Source organism: Haemaphysalis longicornis, unplaced genomic scaffold (assembly GCF_048455015.1).
Source record: "Haemaphysalis longicornis isolate Haplotype H1 unplaced genomic scaffold, Haemaphysalis longicornis Haplotype H1 scaffold_1, whole genome shotgun sequence".
Taxonomy (NCBI): Eukaryota; Metazoa; Arthropoda; class Arachnida; order Ixodida; family Ixodidae; genus Haemaphysalis; species Haemaphysalis longicornis.
This window is the reverse complement of record NW_027526203.1, coordinates 351,667,978-351,691,010: the sequence shown is the minus strand read 5'-3', so window position 1 is coordinate 351,691,010 and position 23,033 is coordinate 351,667,978. Positions and strand designations below refer to the sequence as shown.

General features: G+C 45.4%; 1 protein-coding gene across 2 annotated transcripts; it reads right to left on the bottom strand.

Annotated features, from left to right (window-relative positions):
* Positions 1-1,608: 1,608 nt before the first annotated feature.
* Positions 1,609-22,805, bottom strand: LOC144154842 (uncharacterized). 2 transcript variants are annotated; one of them, XM_077685933.1, is made up of 6 exons: positions 22,525-22,805; positions 20,565-20,788; positions 15,634-15,787; positions 14,574-14,705; positions 11,512-11,733; positions 1,609-6,296 (listed from the first exon to the last, which is right to left on the bottom strand). In XM_077685933.1, exons 1-6 carry the CDS (start codon positions 22,628-22,630, stop codon positions 5,839-5,841), a joined length of 1,296 nt encoding a protein of 431 aa, XP_077542059.1. In that variant the 5' UTR covers positions 22,631-22,805; the 3' UTR covers positions 1,609-5,838. The 2 variants fall into 2 exon arrangements, with proteins under 2 accessions (XP_077542059.1, XP_077542060.1); XM_077685934.1 differs by having other exon boundaries at positions 6,117-6,418; positions 22,525-22,795.
* Between the last annotated feature and the right edge of the window lie 228 nt (positions 22,806-23,033).

Here is a 23,033-nt window from a genome sequence, read left to right as displayed (position 1 = left end):
TGGCTACTGGCTCGTCTAGTAATGGCTACAATACTTTCTTTTCTGGGTGGCGCTAGCTGCGCGCCACTTCTCTCAATTTCACTTGGAAATTGGCGCGTCTTTCAAAATCCTCGAATCCAAGCCTACCGTGGAGTTTGATATATCAGTGTTTCAAAAAAACTATCGGCTTAGATTCGAATAAATATGGTATCGGCTATAGCAAACTAAATACAGACTTTGGTTGGTCACGCTTTATTTCAATGACACTTATTCTTTTATAACGAAACTGAAACCGTGAGAGCCGCGCAATATCAGATATAACAAATAAATATTTGACCAGGAGGCTAAGAAGCTCATTGGAAAAACACTCCGTAGTCTTAAACAGCAGAAGTATAGAGGCCCTTTTGTTCATGGACACTGTGGAAAACTTCATCCTGCTCAGTGCTGTGAGTATCCAGCAGACGAAGATCACATCAAAGACGCAGTGCTGTTTTGTCAAGTGAACTCTGTTCTGTTGTAATTTCACGTACTCATGTTCCTGTTATTTTTGGCTCGAAATGCAACAAGGAGAAAGGCAAGGGTTACCCAGTGGGTTCGAAGTCTCAAAAAATGCATTTTTGTATCAAGTATTTTTGCGGGAGCCAGATTGTCGATTTGTTGTAGCCGATTTTTACCTCTACTCTTATAACGAATATCAGTTATAAAGAACTAATTTGCTGTCCCGATACTACTTTGTTTTACTGAGGTTTGACTGTACTTTTTTTATTGCTTAATTAAAGCTCATGTATTGCATTTTAATCATTCTGCACAGTGATGTTATGGCAGGGCTGTTTCACAAACCCTTAAGTAGGCAGGACTACCTGAAAATTTTTTTTGACCTTGGTTATTCCAAATCATGCAGTTCAACACTTACGAACCAGTTCATGAACCTTTATTCTAACAGGTTTAGCAAACCAAAACTGAACTGCAACAAAATAAAACAAGTTAACGAGAACCAAACTAGTATTTTTTTGTTTGTTTGACACCCTGATTTGAACTGTTTGATCTTGAAGTTTTTGACCAAAACTACCATGCACAACATGAAACTACACGATTGTTGCGCCATCCACTATTGACAGTGGAATCCTTGTAAGCAGGCTTATTGGAAATTGGGGCAGTGGTGGAAGTGTAGCCTGCGCAAACAAAGGCACTTGTATCAACTTGAAGACTTTGCCCCTTCATGTAACCTGCCATCTGGGTTTTAAGCACAAAGCTATACCTGGGTGGCTATGAGCCACACCATCATGAAGGAATACATGTTAAGTATTTAGCCCACTTTGGGATCTATAATCAGTGCTGATCTCTCCTCTCCGAACTTCGCTTTCATGAGAATGGCCAGCGTGCACACCATAATGAATAGCAGCAAGCCTGTTAGTTGCTAAAATACACAGCCCCCCTAACATGTCTGCAGGCAGCATGGATCGACGTGAGCATGTGCGTATGAGAGTAGTGTGCATGTGGTGCATCTTGCTGTTCATTCCCATCCAAAGCAGCAAGCCCAGCCACTAGTGAGCCGACCTCGCTGGTCTCATTTAAACTCTCTCTCTGAACGCTGGCACCCCATTTGAAGAGAAGATAACACCGCCAGTCTCAGATTGGTCATTTTATTCCTTTAGCGCCAAAATCCTTGCTGCCGACATAACACGACAAGTCTACAATGTGTGTGCGAGGTCCACGCAGGCACACAAAACGAGTGTGGTAGAAAACAACATGATATGCACAAAGCCTCCCAGACAATAGATTACAATGCGTGCACCGGCTGTCCCATGCCCGCCACACTTCTGCACGCCATGTAAACTAACTTGGTCCACGGAAACTCAAGCCTCACAAACATCAGTCGCACCATGCTTGGGTGACGAAAATAATAATTGCACAACTAAAACCTCCAAAAGTGGGCTGGGTGCTACTTGCGCAAATATAAAATGGGATGTCTGCTAGATACTTTACTCATAAGATAAGCAGGCCCAAACGCATATGCTGTTTCCACTGGCCAAGTACTTATCTTCATTCAGAAGTGGAAAATAGCCCAGATCAAAGAGCAGTAGTCCAGCAATCTGTCAGGCCTTGACAGTAGCACGGTTTTACTCTACTGCCAGCTGTTCCTGGCTCCACAGGATTTTTTTTTTGAAATGACTATACAAGTATAAGCTCCTTTTTGACTTGGAGAGACAAAGAACTGAGAATGTTGCTTTAAAATGCCCCTGAACCACATGGTACTCAAGGCATGTTAGCATTACCCCTGTGAGTAGTACCCAGAAAGATTAAGAATGCACTAAGCTATTGCCCATTTGGTGTTACATTTATGCTTATTAGCCTCGCATCGCTTAATTAAAAACCAAGTAGCCATTCCTTCAGAATTTTACAGAAGCAGCGACATCTCTTTATTGCATTTTTTGCTGCCACCATTTTCGTTCATCTTTATGAGCTTGGCTTATCTTAACTTCCAAACGATATGTTTTAGTGCATCCACATTTTTTTTTCCTTTGAACTGAATACACTTGGTGGCCCATTTAATTACACTATCACCACAGGCTGAGGCTTGCTACCACTCTTTTCATGCTTCCAGCAACTTTCCGCTTGGACTTTGTAGTGCTTTAGAGGCAACATCTTGCTCGAGCCTGGCCTCCTTTGACATGGCATTAACCATCGACCCCAAGTCTTTCACCCACCTCAACTTGTTTGGGCAGCAGAATTCCCAGTGGGCTCACTTTTTTTCCTGCCCATCATCCACGAGGAACAAGAACATTAATTGCTGCGCTACGTGGCAGCAAAGTCGGACGCCGTCAGGTGGCGGGGCACTTAATTTTGCCCACTGCTCCTCAGGCCTAGTTGAGTGGTGGCCTACCTAGTACACACACCCCGAGTGAACAGCCAGTGTATTTTGCTGGCCACGGCTACAGGGGGAGACTTTATGGTACAGCCCTGTACCGCCATTACTGGTTGCACCAGCCACAAGACTTTGCAAAAGTGAAAGGAAATCCATCACAGCATCACACATCGAGCTGCCTACGTTGAGTATTATATTGCTGTTCTATATAATAGTGACACTATATATTGCCAGATTTCACGGTATCGCAAATGGGTCGTGATATGTCATTACGAAATGAAGCCAGGCATACAGACAATAAAAAACACAACAAATAAATCTTAATGGCATGCGCAATAAATAGACATATATACATTCACATGAATGAAGATAGACAGGTGTAAAAATGCACACTGCTAATAAAACCAATGGGTTTAAATCTCAATTCAGAGAACCTCAATTATAAAAATCGCAATGTAAAAAACACTTGCTGAACACAGGATATGGAGGCATCAAGAAAAAAGGTGCAGAGAAAATGTGAACATGCATGCACCACAAAAAACTGCTCAGGAAAGAAAGGCTACCCTCCTTTCTCTGCTACTTTACAGGGTTATTTCTTTTTCTCACTCTCAAACCTCCACACAAAACAATAAATCATGAACCGTAGACTCCTTTTCAAGAATCCGTGCTGAAAAATATAAATCTTCACCTACAGGAACTGGCGATTTGAAGAAGCTTCTCACTCAAAACGCGGTTTCATTATCTCGAGATTTAACAGATATTAAAAAAAAAGAAAAAAGAACCGCTAGGGCTTCCATTCAAAGAATGCAGACTGTGCAGAGCAGTTTCAAAAAGAAAAAGAGTGCATGCAGAGCGTGGGCACAGATCAAGTGGCACGTACACTGGCAAAAGTGAGTGCGCAAGAGTTTGCTTCAGCATGATAAAAAACTGCCACCGATACGTCGCCAGCTTCAGGGCCTTTCACGCAAGGCAGTCCACTGGCATTGCACTGCTGTAGAACTGCTCTCATCCCGTTCACACCACATATAAAAAGTGTTCTAAGACTAGACGAGTGGTAAAAAAACGCCCTCAGAAACAGTCCAAAAGCAGCAGTAAAAACATGCCTCCTTACACAGACCAATTTGCTCGAGATAATTCAAATATGAAGGTTCTCCCAAATGCACGCAACAAATAAATTTCAAAAGCCCAATTCTCCCTTCGGTGGCTCTGCCCTAGTCCAGAGCCTCCCAAATGAGAACGAGGTGTCGCATCAGGTGGAGTCTCGAAAGTTGACACTCACATGTACGGGGCACCCACTACCGGCCCACAACACCATCGAGAAGGGTCCGGTGCATTCCAAAAATATGGCACAGCAATCGCACTGCCTGAGTGCTCGTGCACCGAGCCAGAGAGTAGTCCACATTGTGTTTGGCAATGCGTGTTTGCAATACTGGTATGCATTGTCCAAGACAAAATTTGGTCACAATGGTTCAATTTATCCTGCAGTTTTGAACCAAAAATTAAGTGCCCGTCAAGCATGTAGATGTGCTAACAGAGCCCTATCTTAAGATCGAATTTACACAAGCATGCACACATACACAATATATAATACATACAGCCAATACTTCTTTCCCTATCTGTATTGGTGATGCAAAGTTATTGATGCTTAGACTCTGAATTGTATTTATTGTTCTTCAGCGGTGTTAGATAGCCAGCTGCCAGATAGAAGCTAGGCATTTTCGTACTTTTTTTTTTGACCCTGCCTTTCTCAAAACAGAAGTGGAAATGTATGGTCCAGACAGTATAAAGAGGGGGGATAGTCCGGTGCTAACCCTCACCCTCCCAAAGTGTACTCCTGAGTTAGTGCTTCCGGTGATTTTCCCCACGTGGCAACTCGACATGCACTCAAGGTAAGATAAATGCAAAGTCTTAATTTATGAATCATTTTAGGCATGCCTCTTATGAGAATACGCTAAACTGTTTGACCTTGAAAGCTTTGGTAACTACTTAGTAAAAGCCTCAATATAAATAAATTATATAAATAAATAAGCAAGCCTCGCACAGCCTCAGTGCTTACTGGCACTTCCCCCCTCTGTTTTCCTCATACTGAAGCCTTAAAGGGTAAATGAGCATCAGTCGGCCTTTTCAGATGGTCAACACTGATCCAACGTTGACATTTGGTTCTGGTAATCCTTCAGGTGCCCATGTGTGCACCTAACGAGCCCCCCTTCCCCCTGCCGAACCACCCCGATCCTCTTATTTCCTGGTATCACGTATTTCCTGGCGCCTGCCCAGGCATCGCTGCCAAGTTTAATTAACTAGGCACACGGATGGCAGCTGACTATCATGGTACATTCCTACTGTTATTCCACTGTCACATAACGTAACAAATGCCCTGATAGCGCTATGATTCTGACACCTTTGCATTATTAAGAGTGCATCTGTATCCCGTGAAAACATCCCAGAAGCAATCTTGGGTGGTGCTTACATCACAAGAGGCTAAGTACAATGCATTGCTCTGATATCAAGCGGCACACGCACGACAACGTTTCAACACCTATTATAACAAAGGCAGCCACAGCTCAACAACAAAACAAAATCACAGAAATGCTCCTGTTCTTGTCTTCGCTCACAGTAAACCTCTGAAAAAAAAAAAGCAAAACAAGAAAACTAATAAATATTGGCAGGAGTAGACTAAAATGAGATGACTCATTCTTTGCGCGTTGTAAACGTCAAATTGAATGGCAGAAGTTTGTACAAAACATTAAGATTGCGCAATATAATGAAAAAATAAAAAGAGAGGAGTGGCAAATTATGGTTTTCCTCCTTCCAGAATTTAGCGAATTAAAAGCTCACCGTAGCACACTGATGCGCTGCGCCCCCGGACAGCCTTCAAGGTTTCACAGACATGAACTACCATTCTAATGATGCTCGTTACCTTGCACCTCAGCAACGAGTGCACTGTGGCATGTGAAAGAGACCGGCCCAAGCTGGGCCCCGGGCCCAAGCTCGGCTCAGAGCCACGTCTGCTCCCAGCCCACGGGCTGGGCGGTGCAGAGCAGGTGGTGCTGCAGGGGCTCCCTGCCCAGCGTGCTGCAGAGCCACTTGGCCGGCCGAGCGGCGTCCAGGGCGGGCCCCAGCACATCGGGGCGTCCCTCCCCCCCTGGTGCTCCGCCCATCCGGGGCGGCAGAGTGTTCGCCCAGCAGCCCCGCTGGGTGCCGTCTCCCCCCCGTGCAATGGCCAACAGGTCGGGCTGCGAGGACAGCGACCCCTGGCGAAAGGTCGGTGTGGCGCCCCCTCCTGGGGAGAGCGGCGGTGGAGGGGCGTCGGGCGGCACGGCGGAGGAGAACTGCTCCCGACTTGGTGACAGGTCGCGTAGTGGCGGCGGCGGGAGGAGGGCTCCCCGCTCAGACGAGCCAGTTGGAGCCGTTGCGGGCCTGGTCACTTTGTGGCTGGGTAGTAGAGGCTCTCCTGGGGAACGTGAAATGTGATGCCGGCCGCTGGGGGGTAGCTGTTTCCAGGATATGGGGGAGGCTTCTCGCAAAGGCGTTCGGCAGTGCCCCCGTAAACGCCTCCGCTTCCAGGCTGGTGACCTGGGTCACACACACCACCCCTCGGGGGTCAACGCCCTTGGCCAACCCCCCGGCCTGTTCCTGCCCAGTGGCCGACGAGAGAAAGCGATCTCCCCCCCTCTGGGCAGCGCGCCTGTCCCTCGGGCTGCGAGACCAGCATGCTGGCTCAAAGGATGCACAGAGACACACTGCACAGGAACAGGACACTGTCAGACAGGCAGGCTGCCTAGCGACACCTGTCATCCATCCCCCCCTCATCAAGAAGGCCGCTCCTGGCTGGTTCTGCATCGCTTTGTTACAAGAGTCGCACAGGGTTGGTGCCACGTGCTTGGCTCAATCCTTTCGAATTTGCATTCGTCTTTAAGGTCATCAGTCAACTCACACAAGCCAGCCAGTAACGTCGTCTGGTAACAACCTGCATGTGTGAGAAATACCTCAGGAGTTATCATCAATGTACATTCGTCCTTCCCTATTATCTGGCCTAATCAAATTTAGTTCGCAGCAAACTTGACACATTTGTCTTTTCAGCCATGGCAATTTTTTGACTAAAGAAAAATTGTATGCTGTCTTAATTTTAAATGGCAAGTGCTGCGTAGAAAGGCCAAGGCCTGCTAGCCTCATTCTAACTGCTGGTCTTAGCCTGACGAGCACCTTTGGTTGTAGCATACAGTAAAATGCCACATTAAAATTACCTTCCCTCTATAATTATGTGCAATAAACAAGTACCATTGAATAAGCATAACCATTTTTGATCACTCGTTATACATTCTCTTTATCCGGTGAGCCGGCAGTACTTAGGTAGCCTACACGGGCATGCAGAGAGAGCATGCATGGACTCCTTTAGCTTGCAAAAGGGTGTACTGATGGGCTTGTTGGTACATCATATCGCTTAAAAACAGCGCGGAAGACGGGACTAAGGAAGCGCTTGTGTCGTCTGTTCCTTCCTTAGTCTCGTCTTCTGCACTGTTTTTAAACCTTTACATTGCACACGCAAGACACGTATATGCTTTAGTTTCTTTAACAACAGACAGAGGAGTGCGGTCTGACCAGCTTAGGGTGAATAAATCGAGGGTGTAGAGAGGTTTTCAGGTAATACACTGCCAGCATTCCCAGGCTTAAAATGAGTACAAGTGTGCTATGCGAGCTCATTTGGGCTAATCAAAGAGCACTGGTCTGCAATGATTGCAGTCACCATGCGCTCCCAGGACATGTACTCCCAAAGATCCCTGCTGAAATATTGCAGTGCACACTTGCAGATTCTGCCTGCCAAGTGGTGGTACAGGCATCTACAATGCTGGGAGGTGACCGGGACAATGCTCCCATTTGGTACACAGCTTTGGGCTGGAGCAATGTTACCAGGCACAACATGCTGCCAGCAGCCCACTTTTTCAAAGATGCTCAAAGAGAAAGGAGTGAGAGAAAGGATGCATCTGACAGTCCGTTTAACTTGTGCATATAGGTGGGAGCACAAGAAAAGAACACAAATGGGACAGGCACTAGACATCAACTGATATTTTACAAAGTAAAACACTGAAACATAGACTCACCGCAATCAAAAATACACACATCTCAGGTTAGTATGCCAAATTCTTAAAGAGTTCATCTAAAAAATTCCCTTTTTCCTTTTTTTTTTTTTGTGGGGGTACTGCAGCTGGTACCTGCCTGATTCAGAGATGACTACTTAGCTAAGATTTGGCTCAATAAAAAACTATAAAAATTAGTTTAGCTAGAAACTGTTTGCAGACTGCTTTCAAGAAAGCCTGTGTACACCCTATTTCATGCAGTGTACAGCAGCACGTGCAACACCTGCATGGTGCTTGCTCTCCGGAGGACACCCTGGCCTCCATCGTGGTACACCTCATAAAGGAGATGAAGTCTAGAAGCCATATGCGACTAGTGCAACCTGTGAATCACACAATGCGCCCTGTGGCGGTCCCATATGTGCACCAGCTATCACATCCCCTTGAGAGGGCGGCTTAAAAATGCATTGTCAAGGCATTTTTTTCCATGCCGGGCCGATTGTCACGAGTGTGGAACTCCGTGAACAATGACTGCAACAAAGCAGGATGCCAGAGAAAGCATGCAGTCGATTTCATTGACTGCAAGATGGGTGTAGTATGCAAGATTCCACTCTCTTGTGGCAAACGCTACATTGGCCTAATGAGCCGGTGTATAACTGAGATTGAGAGGGCACTGAGCAGAGGCACAATCATGGACATAGCCAGAAAGGGAATTTGGGAGTTCGAACCCCGTCCAAAATTTTTTCCAGGCAGTATGTAAGCACGGCTTAGTGCCCCTTTCAGCAAAACTCCTCCCTTCTGATAACCCATAATCCCCTCCGAAAAAAATTTCTGGCTACGGACTTGAGCACAATCAGTCGTGGGGGCACAGCATTTGGCTGATCACTGTCGCCACTGCACGTGCACTAGAATTCGAAAGGACACATGCCCCGTACAGCTTCTTCCCCACGAAAACAGCAAAAACAAATTTCCAATTGTACGAAATTAGCAAAGGAGCTGAAATATGTGTAAGCACCCCATTGATGGCTCTGTCGACAAAATAACCCGTTCATCTTAAACAAAATTGCATACTAACCTGACGTGCGAGAAGTGCGTTTTTTGTTGTTGTGGCATGTCTGCATTCTAATGCTTTATTTTTAAAATATTAGCTAATGCCTAGTGCTTGTCCTGTTCGCATTTTTTTTTCTTGTGCTTCCACCTATTTTTTTTACACTAGGAAGTTACGTACAAGTTATCAGCAAACCAACTTGCCCAACTTTCTGCTATAAGTGAGTCTGCCCTTCCTCAAGCAAAATGCACGGCTATTTATTGTCTCCTTACTTGCCTTTATCTACAGCTTCCGTGCACTAGTCTACATGTAGTGAAGGTCCACAGAAGAACTTAACGGCGACATACAAGAGAAACTTAATTCCGTGCTATCAACCACACAAATTATAAGCTTGCTGCTGCGACAACTATGTGCTGCCAGCCAAAGCCTTTTACATTGACTCATAGAAATTGGAAGCATTTATACTAGCACTTGTTCAGGTTTTTCAGTCGCTAGAGATTGGGACCTTTATTGCTGTTCAAGAAGAATAAACATCTTTGGAGAAATAAATGAACGGATCAGTGCTTGGGCTAAGGACAGATAGATGAATCATAGGATAAAAGAGAATAAATGATGAAAAATTAGCTGCAGGAATCAATCTTTGGACCTGTGATCAGCAGTTGGAGCTTTTCTCAATGGGTCACAGTAGTAAACACTGCCTATGAGAAATGGCAGTCTGGGGAATCTATAAGGAAAACAGCAACCACCACAAAAGTTAACTAGCTATGGAAATAAAACCCAGCTGTCATGGACAGTAGCGCAGCTATTCAGCTACAAGCAACAAACATACATAAAATGCTCAAAAGGATGCAAATAGCTTCCGAAAAACTGAATGAAAGGAAGTTTTTAAGTGAATTTTTTGGCTGCCCTATGCCAATGTGCAGCTGCGTGCAACGGCTAGAAAAATAAAGCTCGCAACAAAGAAAGGAATTTAAGATTAGGTACAACTAAACATTGAATAAATAAAATAAGGCTACAATATAAAATGCTGAAAAAGTTTCTTAATTTGAATTCTAATGAGATACTAAAAGAGTTTGGATTAAAAAAAGTTGGAATCACAGCTGGACAACAATTGCCTTCTTTCAGCACAGTCTATTACCAACCTTTCTTACATCTCTATTACATCTTACTTTTAAACATGGTGCTCCTGTTTTCAAAATTGATGTACTGTGTACATCACTATTCGTTCAGTGATAAAGCGTATAGTGTAGAACACTGTGCAAAGTTAAAGAAAGAGCACACGATATTGAACTGCATCCATGAGCTGCAATGCAAAACGCCGGATAAGCATTTCCTTTCTTTTTTTTCATTTACATTGCTCCCACTTTCTACAAGGGTTTTATGAAATGCTTCTGTGTACAGAAAGTGTTCATTTGTAAAATCACCACCACGCTGATGTCCACAACAACATAATTAACAAAGCTACTGTCTTGAAGCTCCCGAGCCAAATGCACTAAAATAGGCTTCCATCACACAGCACTTCCATCACACACCACTACAACTTAATTCCAAGCGCCCACTAACACTCCTTTCATTCAAGAAAACAACACTGCAGTTCTCGTTCCCTTTGCGATGATGTGACGTGTGCAGGCAGTTGTGATATTCCTGTGCCTGATAATTAATGCGAACTGGCACAATTATGTTTACAATCCCTATACCCTATACCTGCTTGGCTGAACCGGGCTGGTCGGTTCAGGTTATCGAAAATTTAGAATTAACAAGGTCTGAAATAATGAGCTTTTACTGAAAAAATTAAAGCAACTGAAATGGCTGCATTGATTGTGGTAGTAATGCAATACATTTTGTTCCGTCCTATGCATTCCATACACAGTAGTTGGCACCTGCACTCAGTTTACCAACTCAGTGTCCACTGACCAATCCTGCATTAGAGTGCTATGGCGGAAAATCTTCGCTGAAGGTGTGGCCGATAAGCAGGTGACTCTACAACAGTGCATTGATGCTGCACTTTAAACGAGCTGCCTACACATACACTGCCTGTTTTGGCACACATCCTCGGTGGTATTGCATTACACGTATAAATAAATGCTTCCCACCGGCTGAAGTTTTCCTGCTTCCTCCTCTTCTGTTGCCACCTAGTTACGAGCATGTCCCATCTAAGATGCAGCCCATGAAGGAGGAATCAACAAGGGTAATACCTAAGCTGCATGGGACATCTCACTAAAAGGCTGATCAGCTCTGAACACTGTTCTGGTCGTCTGCCCTGCACAGGACAAGTCGGTTGCACTCGTTTCTGGGTAGCACACTAGTTCATCTGTGCCCCTGGAGCAACCTGTTGAGACAGTTAAACTGAGGCTGGTTCAGTGGATGCTGCGAGTGCTAGCGAGTGGCAGGCCCCCCCGTTCCAGCCCTGCCGCCCACCGGCCAGGCACTGAGAGACCGGGCCGGTGTGCGGCCGGGCGCAGATGCATCCTCCCCCCCGGCAAACAAGCAGGCAGGGCAGTGCAGCAGACAGGGGGGAAGCCAGGAAAGCGTCATTACACGCTTACTGGGGAAGGCGCTGTGGTTGGCCTGCAGGGCAGAAGGGTGGCTGCCGGCTAGGGTCATGGTTCCCGCGGCAGCCTGGCACTGCAGCCGCTGCTGCTGCTGCAGCCGCTGGCACAGGCACAGGGCACCCACACACAGCACCAGGCACACCACTATCACCACCAGGGCCAGCGTCACAAACACACTCACGCCCAGGCCCAGGATCTGGCTGCTGGCCGTGTCATCTGCGCAACACCACAACCCAGGGCGCTTTCTCAGCCATCCGCTCGGGCGGGGAGCAACAACACAACTAGGTGCAAGTGCAGTAGCTTGCAGGCCAATTAGTAGTGCTACCCGTTGGTTTCTCTGCAGTTTACAAGGAATTGTCTTAGATCAGTGGCACCACACAAATAGCTGAGAAATGTTGCTGCAGTTCATGCTGAGGAAATCGCATCGTCTGCGGGTTATTGAGAATGGTCAAATTTGCAATTAAACCTTACAAAGCCTCTGCTATGGCCAGAAATCTGTCTCACTAAATGACAGCAGTGGTTTGACCTGCTTTCAGGTAGTAGTACCTGCCGACAAACTTAATAAATGATTCCACTTTTGCTAAGACCTCATAACACGTCATTGCTAAAAAATAAAGTAGTTCCCACAAAGTTAAAATTTCCTTCACTCATGGCTGCACAATCATGCAAAAAATGAAACAAATTTAATGGTGATTAGTAACATTCGAGATGTCGTGAAGCCTGGGTGTGTTGCTGTGTATCTTCCCTGAAAAGGCTGACATGGCAACAATCAAAGTTTGCAGGATGTGCTATGTGGTCTTCTGTCACGACTACATACAACGAATGGATAACTGTACCCCTTAAGTCCTACAGAGCTCCGCTGGTCATCGACCTTTGCAAGGCAAAATGGCCATGAATTTTTTTATAATGCTTCAATATGATCTTCACATATCCATGGCAGTTTCAGCTGTGGATTTTGAGTTTGATAAAACATACCATGACGTGTTTGGTAAAGCACATCACATTGTCCCCAAAAGAAACATATTTTCTGATGCAATCAGCACAACAAACAAGGCAGATATGTCACATTTATATATTTTGTGACAGCTCAGTTACGAACATTCTAATTGTGTTTTGTTACTTTCACTCAGTGGCGGATCCAGGGGGGGGGGGAGGTGCAGTTGGGCGACTCACCCCCCCCTTCCACACCCCTTGACACTGATTTTATGTGTAATTTTCGAGACTACAGCAATAACCATCACTGTCTGCAGCGAGCAAAGCACCCCTCACTTCTTTTTGTTAGGCGTGATATTGACGAACGCAACCGCCGCCTTAGTGTGGGTGTGCTAATCGCTTTCTCCAAACTGCCAATTTTTCCCCTTCAAGGAGTATCAGCACGTCAGCGAGGAGGCGGTCTTTTTTAAACTGGTCCCATGGTTGTCTGCAAGATGTCTGTAGTAAAAGCACTAGGTGTGCAACTGAGAGCAAATCCTGACATTTTGGCTGGTTGCAGCCTGTTCCCCCCCTTCCACCAGCATTACAGAACCCCAACCTTCCCAAAAGTAGGCCCCTGGATCCACCCCTCCTTTCACACTTCACATATATAGTAGTGTAGACCGCTTATAATGTATGTTGCAGGAGCCATAAAAATCCGCACTATAAGCGTACCGGTACCGTACTACAAACAAAACATGCATGAATCCAACCACATCACAACCTACCTTCCAATCGTTCTTTGTTTATCATCTCTGAAACGAATGCCACTTAAAAATGGAGGGAGGGCCTTTATTTAATTTTTTTTCCCCACATCAGACGCAGCTGCACGGTCTTACAAACCGTGAGCACGGCTTTAATGAACTTACTTATTGTCTGCATTTTGAGGGAGCACGCCTGACACTGCAGGGAGGAAAGTGTGGCGTCTGCTGGCAAGACGACGTGACTCAAGCTGATTTTTTCTCTCCCTCCACCATGCGTTTGCGATTCCGAAGACAGATGCAGCACAACGTACAGGCGGTGGAAACCTCTGCGCTGCGGTTTGCTATCTCCAGATGTTCGAAGAGGGAAGAGGTGGTTGCTTACCTAAACAGTGTTCTAATAGAAACAACTTACCAAGCACTCAAGGGCTTGCTATCTTAACTTACCGCATGCGCGAGGGTTCGCTATCTTCGAAGGTGCGCCAAGAGCAAGGAAAGTTGTGGTTATCACCCGAGTGAAAACGGAAAGTGCGAACTAAAGGGTGCTTGTTTTTTTCTTTTCTGTGCTTAAGTTAGACGAGAGAAGGGCATGTGCACTGCATCAGATGGCCGATTCCATCTCTTTTTTTTTTCTTGCGGCCCTAAGACAATACCCCAGCTGCACCAGTCAATCAGCAGACCCGCCACAAAACCACACTTTAAATGTATGACACTTCGGCAACTGCGTTTTAAGTGGCATTCTTATGCATTGAGTTCTATGGGAGGCAAACTGGTGGTCACGAAAACCCACATTATATCCAGTCCCGCACTATAAGCGGTTATGTTATAAATGGTCTACACTGTATATGAACATCACTTCATCAGTAAAGTTTCGGTTAGAAGTCAGTGCTTGTGTTGTCACCTCGTCTTCATAAAATCTTTCTGGTCATATCATGGTTTGATTCCAAGATGTGGAAGTCTAGATGTGCAAGCTTGCTGGGCCCAGGGTCAGGTAAGAACTTGCAGAAATGAAAAACCTGATATTGCTTAAAGCGCTATGGAATATGCTTAGAAGCTGGCATTATTGTCTCTGCTGCCGCTGTGTTATGAACAAGTACAGCTGTTGACGCATTGTGTTTGCTCTTACTTGTACTAGTGGCATCACCTGTTGCAACATGATGGGCCGAGGAAATGGATTTTTAAAACCCAACATTTGTAGTGGTGCTGTAGCAGGATTACTTTTGCTTTTTAAACATTTGGTGGAGGTAAGGACAAAACATGCGTCAGTCCTGAGCCTTCTGCACCAGATTGCAGGGATAACAGGCACTTTGTGAAAGCAGGACATGCTATGCAGGGATCCACCCTCAGAAAACCAAGCACCACACATATAACAATGGCACTCACCGATGCATAACGCATGGCTTGTTTCATCGCTGTTGTCCCCACAGTGGTTGACTCCATCACATGTCAAGTTGCTCGAGATGCAGAAAGTGTTGCGACACTCAAACTCCCGGCACTTTAAGTCGTGCTTGAGATCTGCAAGCACAAACAACTTACAAGGTACCGGAAATGTCAGAGTGCGCAAAAATGTCTTCAGTGTTTCTGCTCCAGTGGGCAATTATTTAGAGGCGCTGAAGCGGGGACACGAAAAGAGGCGCTACCTGCAACGCTCCAGCCACAGGCCTCACGCTGCATGATGCCATCTTTAATGCGGTGCTGCAGCATTGGCACCCATGCCCCATGTTCAAAATGTTTCTACTCAGAGGTGCCTCATCTGCTATCTTTATGTTTAAAATGTGCCATCATAAAAATGGGGCACCATGAACATCAATGACTTGCTGCAAGAAAAAAAAATTTGTGCCTTAATTTTATTTATAGTCTACCAAGTCCAAAAGGATGTACCTCCGAAATATTACTGCTGTATTCAAGTGTTTATAACGCTATTGCATCTTGAAGTCCTCTAAATGATCATTTTTGTCTAAACGGAATTACCAAACCTGCCTCATTTTTTCGGAACAATTGTTTTGCCACAAGGTCAACTATCCCCTACAGTATCTTTGCAGAATTTTTGTTACATTCGGATGTTTCTAAATTAATTAAATAGTGCAAGAAAAGCATAAAAAAAAACCATTTGCTCTTCCTCTATAACATTTTGTGCAGTTCATTTCAGGGAAATACATATTTCCTCACCTGATATTTGATAAGATCATAGCTTTTGCAGTAACAATGATAAAATTACTGCTGTGGTATAGTTGCACCACCTGGCCTTTCCTGAGCGCATAGGGACGCAAAGTGTTTTAGTATTCAACGGGTACACTATAAACAAAAATTCGGCAAGAAGGAACGGCCCCACGTGTTATGTAACTAGCAGTAATTTAATGGCAGCCAGAGACAGGCTTGTCTCTGCCCCCTCCCTTTGAGCTGAAAAGATGGCCGTGAGATGAAGGAGTGCTTCTTCCCCTACCAGGAAGTGAGCTGTCCTTGTAGGCAGTGATGATCAGCTTGAAGCCATTTCCCTGTGGGCTCCAGTGATCGGTGGTGTACTTGAGGGTCACATAGTTCCCCTGTGTGAAGATGGTCCCCACGTCCGAGCGTGTGCTCCGACACGAAAGATCCACCTGTGGCCACAAGGGACACGGACACTCAGGGAAACGCACACCCGACAGTCCTCCTACTCTTATGGCTGAACGCAATGCGGCGGGCAATTTTAGGGCAAGTAAAACTACCTTCTTTGGGTTCACCTGCCAGCTAGAAAAATCTCAAGGTCGCTACATGACTAAGGATCTAAAATATCAGAATTGCACTGATGCAACCAAAAATAGCATGCCACAAAACCTTGTTTTAAAATATATATATGTCATTCTGAGCATTTATGGTTATAAAAAAAAAACAGTTGGTCCTTGGAGGAGTGACAGATGTTTCTTCTCGGCTAAGGAATGAGTAAATATACTTGAACATTTTTCTTAATGTGCAATCACATGGCAGTTCAGACCATCTTTACACTGAATTGGCATGATTTTTCCTGCTGTATTTATGCTGCAAACTCTGGCCCTGAAGCATCCAAGTATAGCCAACAAATTGTGCACTTAAGGGGGTTCACTGGTCTATAAATTTTAAAAAGTAATATTTGAGATAATGTCACAAAAAATGGCAGTGTGCGTCAGACATTTGTAGAAAATCTTATAATAGTTTGAAATACACAAAAAGATATTTTGTAAAACATTTTGCAAGCTTTTAGAAAAAGTTGCTGACGGGGTACTTATTATTTTATCTAACCATAATCTAGAGGAAACTAGGAGTGTAATAAGGGTTGTTTCATGCTTCTAGCTCCATTTTTTCAGAAGTCATGAACATTCAAAGTTCATCGTTGACAATCTGGAATAAAGTTTACGTCTTTCGTTTCAACCACAAATTTTGGAGTCGCGCAACTTTTGAAGTAGGAAAGCTATAAATGTGAAACAACCCTTATTGCACTCCTTGATTTCTCTAAATGATTGCTGAACAAAAATTATAGGCCTCCATCACACATTATTTTGAAAAATTTGACAAAGCTTTTTAAAGAAAACTTTGAACTTATCCCTAGCTACTTGTCCTCTTGTTAGACCCACATCACTGCGAGGAACACTCAAGAAGGGGTAGCAAACACTGTCTATTTAAACATTGCATCAGGTTAAAATTCACACCGCACAACCCATGCTCATAGCTTTATGGCCAAATTGAATGAATTTTTTTCTACTGTAAAAAAGTTTATTCAAATACACCCTGTCCATTACATGGTTCACATAATCAGCAGTGATAATGTAAGTGCAAGTCCACAGCATGGCATTTAACAGACTGCAGATATACGATATAAATTGGCTCAACACAAAAAAGGTTACAAGCGAGCATAAAATAGGCCAAAACTAGGGTGTTGAACCAGAACCAAACCTGAACTGAAAACAGGACCTGAACTGGTTTTTTTGCTGGAACTGAACGCAAACCTAAACTTAATTTTTCAGCACGGCAAACCCAAACTGGAAATAAAAACATTAACAAACAACAGTTACCTGTCCACAACGACATGGTTCAGCCATACACTGTTGAAAAAGTGCAGTCAATGCCACAATGTTCTTTTTTTTTTTGCCACGTAGCACCAATATCCTAATCACCCCCTCTGATCAATCACAAGAATATAAACGATCTACTTTCAGTCCCAACATGGAGAAAGGGATCGTGCTGGCCATGTTGCAAGGCTGCACAAGAAAAAGAGCACCCTCTGCAGCCTGCAATAGGTATCGAACATTGGCTTTGCTCTTTTCAGGCATAGGCTTTGCTCCGATTAGTGCAGGAGCAAGCAGGCCACAAACTTGTTGCACAGTACATTGGCAAGGGCTTACACCCTAAGATGACTGCTTGTTGCGTTTCACAATTCCTTTAAAATAAGTCACATAACTATAAAGTGAGAAATGTGTTCCCATAAAAAAAAAAAAAAGAAAAGGCTGTATTCAGTTTTAAACTAACACGTGCAGCGACGAAATATGAATAACTTGATTGATTTGATTGATTGTAGGGTTTAACGCGCCGACGCAACGCAGGCGATGAGGCGCGAAATATGAACAACTTCTGCTCTTTGTTTTCTGCCTTGAACCATTGAATAAGCACAAAACCAAACCATGATTTTGCTCTAAACACTCCTTCCTTTCTCGGACATTTTGCATATGCGAAGGTAGCAAGCCCCATGGTGCCATAATCCTCTGCTTTTCAGGGTGTACAGGGGAAACAAATTTGCATTTTTTAGTGATGCCAAATAATGATAATAGATATAGCACATAAAAAAATGCTTGTGCATGGAGGGCAGTGTTTTTCATTTTGAAAGAACCTCGAGGCCTCGAACCATTATGCATTCAGTCTTCGAAGAAAAGGCAGTGCTAAAGCAGACAGAACATGCAAAAAGGCACAAGGGACAGGCGCTGCCCCATTTGTCCAGCGTTCACCCTGCCTTCATTTTATTGTTTCACCTGCTTCAGCATTGCTTTGTTTTATAAAATGCAAATTTACCAACTGGCCCAACTTGCAGTTCTGCTTCTATGGTCATTTCAATGTGAATGTGCTGTTGACAAATTAAATGCATTGCAACCCCCCAAAAGCACCTCTTTGTCCAGCTTCAAGTGCTAATTTACCCCTTCCAAGTTTTTAATCGCGTAATCTTATTTTTAGATTCTGCATTACTGCAACTGGCGATATGGCAGGTGTCAGGCTGAGCATAAGAACTATTCACAAGCACACCCTTGGCGTTGGCTGCCTCAAAATATGCACCTGTGACCAGTGGCTTAATTCACGAATGTGAACAAAGTCCCTGAGCTTTAATTCATTAGCTCAGCACTTATTAAAGCTTATTTTTTAATGAAATACTGGCTTACACCCTGCAGCTGATCACTGCATAAGTGGTTGCCATAAGCAGAAAATTGCCATAAGCATCTTTTTCTTATTATGCTGGGGTATTCAGATGGAAACATGTGATAGAGGAGGGTAGATTATTTTGTTATGGTCCGTATCCACTCTAAAGCAACTCCCCAGATTAGCCTATGTGAACGACGAAAAGAAATTTTTTATTTGCCACCGCATTTGGCTCCACCCTCCAGCAGACAGGTGTTGCATGTTCCAGTAAGGGCATCCCAGGTAAAGTCACTTTTCCAAGGTGGTCACTTTTTTTTTTCAAGACAGCCACTGGCTGCCCCATAGGCAAAAATCCTTTTTATCTGTTTCCACATAAGTACGCAAGGACTGTCTGTCGCCCTTCATGGTGTTAAATAAATTAGACCGGACAATGCGAACTTCGTGTAAGGTTTGAGCACTGACAAAAGAGTAGTTTGTTTAGGAAAAATGCTTAAAGATGCCCAATTATTGTTGTAACACCTAATATATTTACTTAATGTGTTAACATTTTGTGAACGTAGGGAGGAGGAGGAGGAATAAACATTTAATTGAGCAGTCAATGTTGTTGGGTTGACCGCCAGGTGGGGGACCTCCTTAGTCCAGGAAGCCCTGGGTCTTGGCGGCCTGTCTCGCCCGGTCTACCAGATGTTGTTGGTGATCCGGGTTGGAGCTGGTCAACTGACCCTCCCACTGCTCAAGTGAGGGATTTGGGTTTGGGGCAAGGGATGGTGTGTGGCGGCACTCCCATACCATGTGGTAGAGAGTGCATGGCTCCACGCAGAATTTACAAGTGTATGTGTGCAGTGTCGGATGCATTGAGTGTAGTAATGTACCATGTGGAAATGTGTTAGTCTGTAGCTGTCTGTAGATGACCGTGTCTTCGCAAGACATGTTGAGATGTGGAGGCGGAAAGGTTCTTCGTCCCAAGCGGTAGTGGGCCAGGATGTCGCTGTACCTTCTAGGGATTATTTCTCTCGTTGGGCTAATGGAAGGACTGGCTGACATCCCAGAAGGAGGCACCCGGTGAGTGTGGGCTCGGGCTGCGGCATGAGCCGCCTCATTCCCTTCCAGTGATGAATGAGCCGGTGTCCATATGATGAAAATTTCGGGTAAATCAGGGTGGGCCGATAAAATTTTTGCTGCTGTTGATGAAATGCGTCCAATTTGAAAGTTTCGACACGCCGTCTGGGAGTCTGATAGGATGATGACATGTTCTTTGCCAGTGGTAGCTGCAAGGGCAATGGCTGCTTCTTCGGCGGTGTCGATGTCCTTGGTAGGTATAGAAGCTGAAGCTAGCTCCAGTCCCTGGTTATTGACTATGCTGATGGCGTGGGCTGATCTACTGGGGTATAGTGATGCGTCCGCGTACCTAACGTCAGGCCGTTTCCCGTATGCAGTTCGAAGAGCTTGAACTCTTGCCTTGCGTCGTGCTTTGTTGTGGATCGGATGCATATTTCTTGGTATTGGGGCGACAGTGATTTTCTCTCTAACATGTAGAGGAATGCGTTGTTTAGCGTAGGGCTTTTTTTTTTTTTACAGATTTCAACAACAACAACAACAGATAGGATAACATCTTCCCGCACTTAAAATGAATGAGCTTCACAGCAGGTCACTTTACACAGCTATGTGAGCAGTGTATTTTTTGATATTATAAAAGGACCTAAAGTAAAAAATTTCATAATTTGAAGATAGCGCAAAATCTTTATTTTAAAGCATCCAACCCAAACAGCTCATATTTGGTAATGTGCATTAGGCTTCACTGGAAGCCCTGGAACACTGTGGCAGAGCCGCACTTCTCTCAAGTTGCCCAGCACATCAGCATAGTTTTTCAACTATACTTTAGCAGCTTGTGGCCCTCCCACAAAAAATCTTGGCAAAACTAACTTGCACCAAATTGAACTCAAGCCTCCCAAACCATTTCCTCATTCGTTTCAATCACAGTCATTCTCAAGTCAAAATGTAGCACATTTTGTTTAGTACCTTGTGATTTCCTATGGCATGGGCACCATCAAAAATGACTAGATGATCATGGCAGTCCAAGGCCAGCTTTTCAAAACGAAGCATGAAGCGTTGCAGGATAGAGTCCGTCTGGAAGGTGACTGCACACTCCAGGTTATTTTCGCTTTCAGATGTCAGAACGGCACCGTCAATCTTCTTGTACTGAGGGTAGTGTCGCTCTCCCATGCACAATGACGAGATATGAACTGCAAAGGTGAAGAAACATTTCCTGTTTCCGACGGCACGTACAGTCCCCATTCCCAAGCATTCTCTGAAACCGCCACATGGGACACCAGGCGGCCCCCTCTTGGACCTTGCAGTGCAACTTGAGTGTGCAGCTGATCCCCCCCCCTTTCCTTGGCTTACTCTGCGTGCAGTGCCTGAACCTACTCCTGTGTAAGCTATCAAGTCGAGCACAAGTGGTGTTGCAGAAAAATGCCAGACGTTAAAATACAGCGATCTAGCACTTACAATGAGGCTGACTATGCAGGCAAAATTATGCAGAAGGATTGGACACTTTGAAAGTTTTGTGAGAGGAAAAGCAAGAAACATAGGTTTTCTTGCACTTCACCCAGCCACTTTCTCACTTGGGGCAAATTCATGCAAATGTTCACGACTAATACGATCTAAACTACAAGGTGGTACCGCACATAAAGGTGTTGCCAACAAACCCACCTCTCAGTGTAACAAACAACTCGAAAGGCCAAATGAGCTTGTGGGTCCTAAGGCCACCCCCAGGGCATCGTGTGCATGCGCTTAAGCAATGCCTCACTGGAAGGGCAAGTCTTCAGTGCACATGGCGCATTTGAAGTCTCATTTTTCTGTGTGCACTATTCACTCTTGGCCATACACAGCTCTCCTAACACAAAGACAAAGTCAAAGGTACCTTTGACAAAAACAGCCCATAGTTTCACCAGGCTAGGCGCACTGCGCTTGATCCTTCCCAAGGGACTCAACTGTTATTGCTCACCGTGCTGAGGAAAGTATTTTGCAGCATACATGTGTCTTTTTCTTAGGTTTTCATCAGCACGTATAATATTCATTGACTGATCATACTGAGCAATGTAATTGATACCGCTGACCATTACAATAGGTGCATAAGCTTGTGCATCAACTTTCACATTAGTGGCACTAATATAGAAACAAGTACTAAAAACGTGCAACCCAGTCTAAACAATTGCACGAGAGGCAGACTCTCTCGCACCTCAGTATTCAGGCATGGTCGTTGTTCAAGCTAGGGTCCCTCTTCCTAGGAACTAGAGAAGTAGGGTGCCTCGACACCAACATACTTGGCGTTTCCAACAAACATTCATCAGCATCTTCTCAATCCGAGAGCGACATGAGCTGCTAAGTAAGCAAATATGATTGCCAATTATTCTAGTACTTGGGCAGCACTACCAACATCGACTTGATTAGCTCCAGTTAGAAACAGAAACGCGCAATAGTGCGCACGTAACGGTATATACACCCGAGCGAGAATTGCGAACTAAATTTGATAGCGCTGCTCTGTCGGACCCACCTCGCACCACCGCTGCACGCCGCTCGGCGCATCGGAAAATGTCGCCGCCCGCACGAGCTATTTTTGCTCCGAAACAGGAAACTGCAAACATTTTTTTTTTTTTTTTGCACGTTGAACTTGTGCATTCCGCATATTAGTCTGCAAAGGCAGTGCGTGGGACCTATGCGTGGGACGCGGTCTGACCCGCGCCCCTCTCTCCTTCTCCGGCGTTCTTTTTTTAGGGCTGCGTTAAGGGCGGCCCGCGGTGCTGCATCGATAGCGTCGGCTGGGCACCCCGGAACTTGGTACGCGCCGCCGGGTAGCTAGCTGCCCGCGAGGCACAGCACGCCGTGCTGCGCGCGAGCCGCACGACGTACTACACGGTGCTTCACGGGCATCGCGCGTTACGGGGGGGAGAGCTCCATAACCAAAGAGCATACTCACAGTACTTGTTCCGGTCCGCGAAGGCACCGTGCCTGCAAATAAGCAGCGATAGCAGGAGAAACTGGAGCACAACGAAAGACCAGTGGTCTCGCTGTACGCTGGCCATTGTCGGATGAGCCGGGCCCCGCTGGCGGTTATCACGACGGCGTCATATTGGTCTTGGCGTGCCTACGCGCAGCCAACGCCTCCTCGGCCCGCCTCCATGCGTGCCTCGCATCTCGCACTGCCTAGGGCTAGCCGCCGGCGCCTTTGGGCGCCTTCCGCCAAGCGGCGCCACCGAAGTGCAACGGCGGCGGCCGCTTTGCGATTGGCGGCGCGTGCCTTTGACGACCGCGCAAGGAGGCAAATTCTGCTTTGACGCCGCGTATGGCTTAGCTTCTCGCCCATAAAAATACTACGCGCAACTTAGAGAACATGCACAGCAGTCGGACTGTCGAAAATCGATCGAGCGAGGCACACACGCGGCCGCGCCCGCTACTGTTGGCGGCTGTCCGTCTGGCGTGCCGCAC

Bases quoted from the DNA above. Each gene is read 5' to 3' on its own strand.
- LOC144154842 (XM_077685933.1), bottom strand. From the start codon at position 22,630: ATGGCCAGCGTACAGCGAGACCACTGGTCTTTCGTTGTGCTCCAGTTT. The intron at 15,788-20,564 runs GTACTAAACAAA...TTGTGGCCACAG, and splicing joins ATGCCATAGGAAATCACAAG to GTGGATCTTTCGTGTCGGAG. The intron at 14,706-15,633 runs GTAGGGGAAGAA...TTGTGCTTGCAG, and splicing joins CAAGGACAGCTCACTTCCTG to ATCTCAAGCACGACTTAAAG.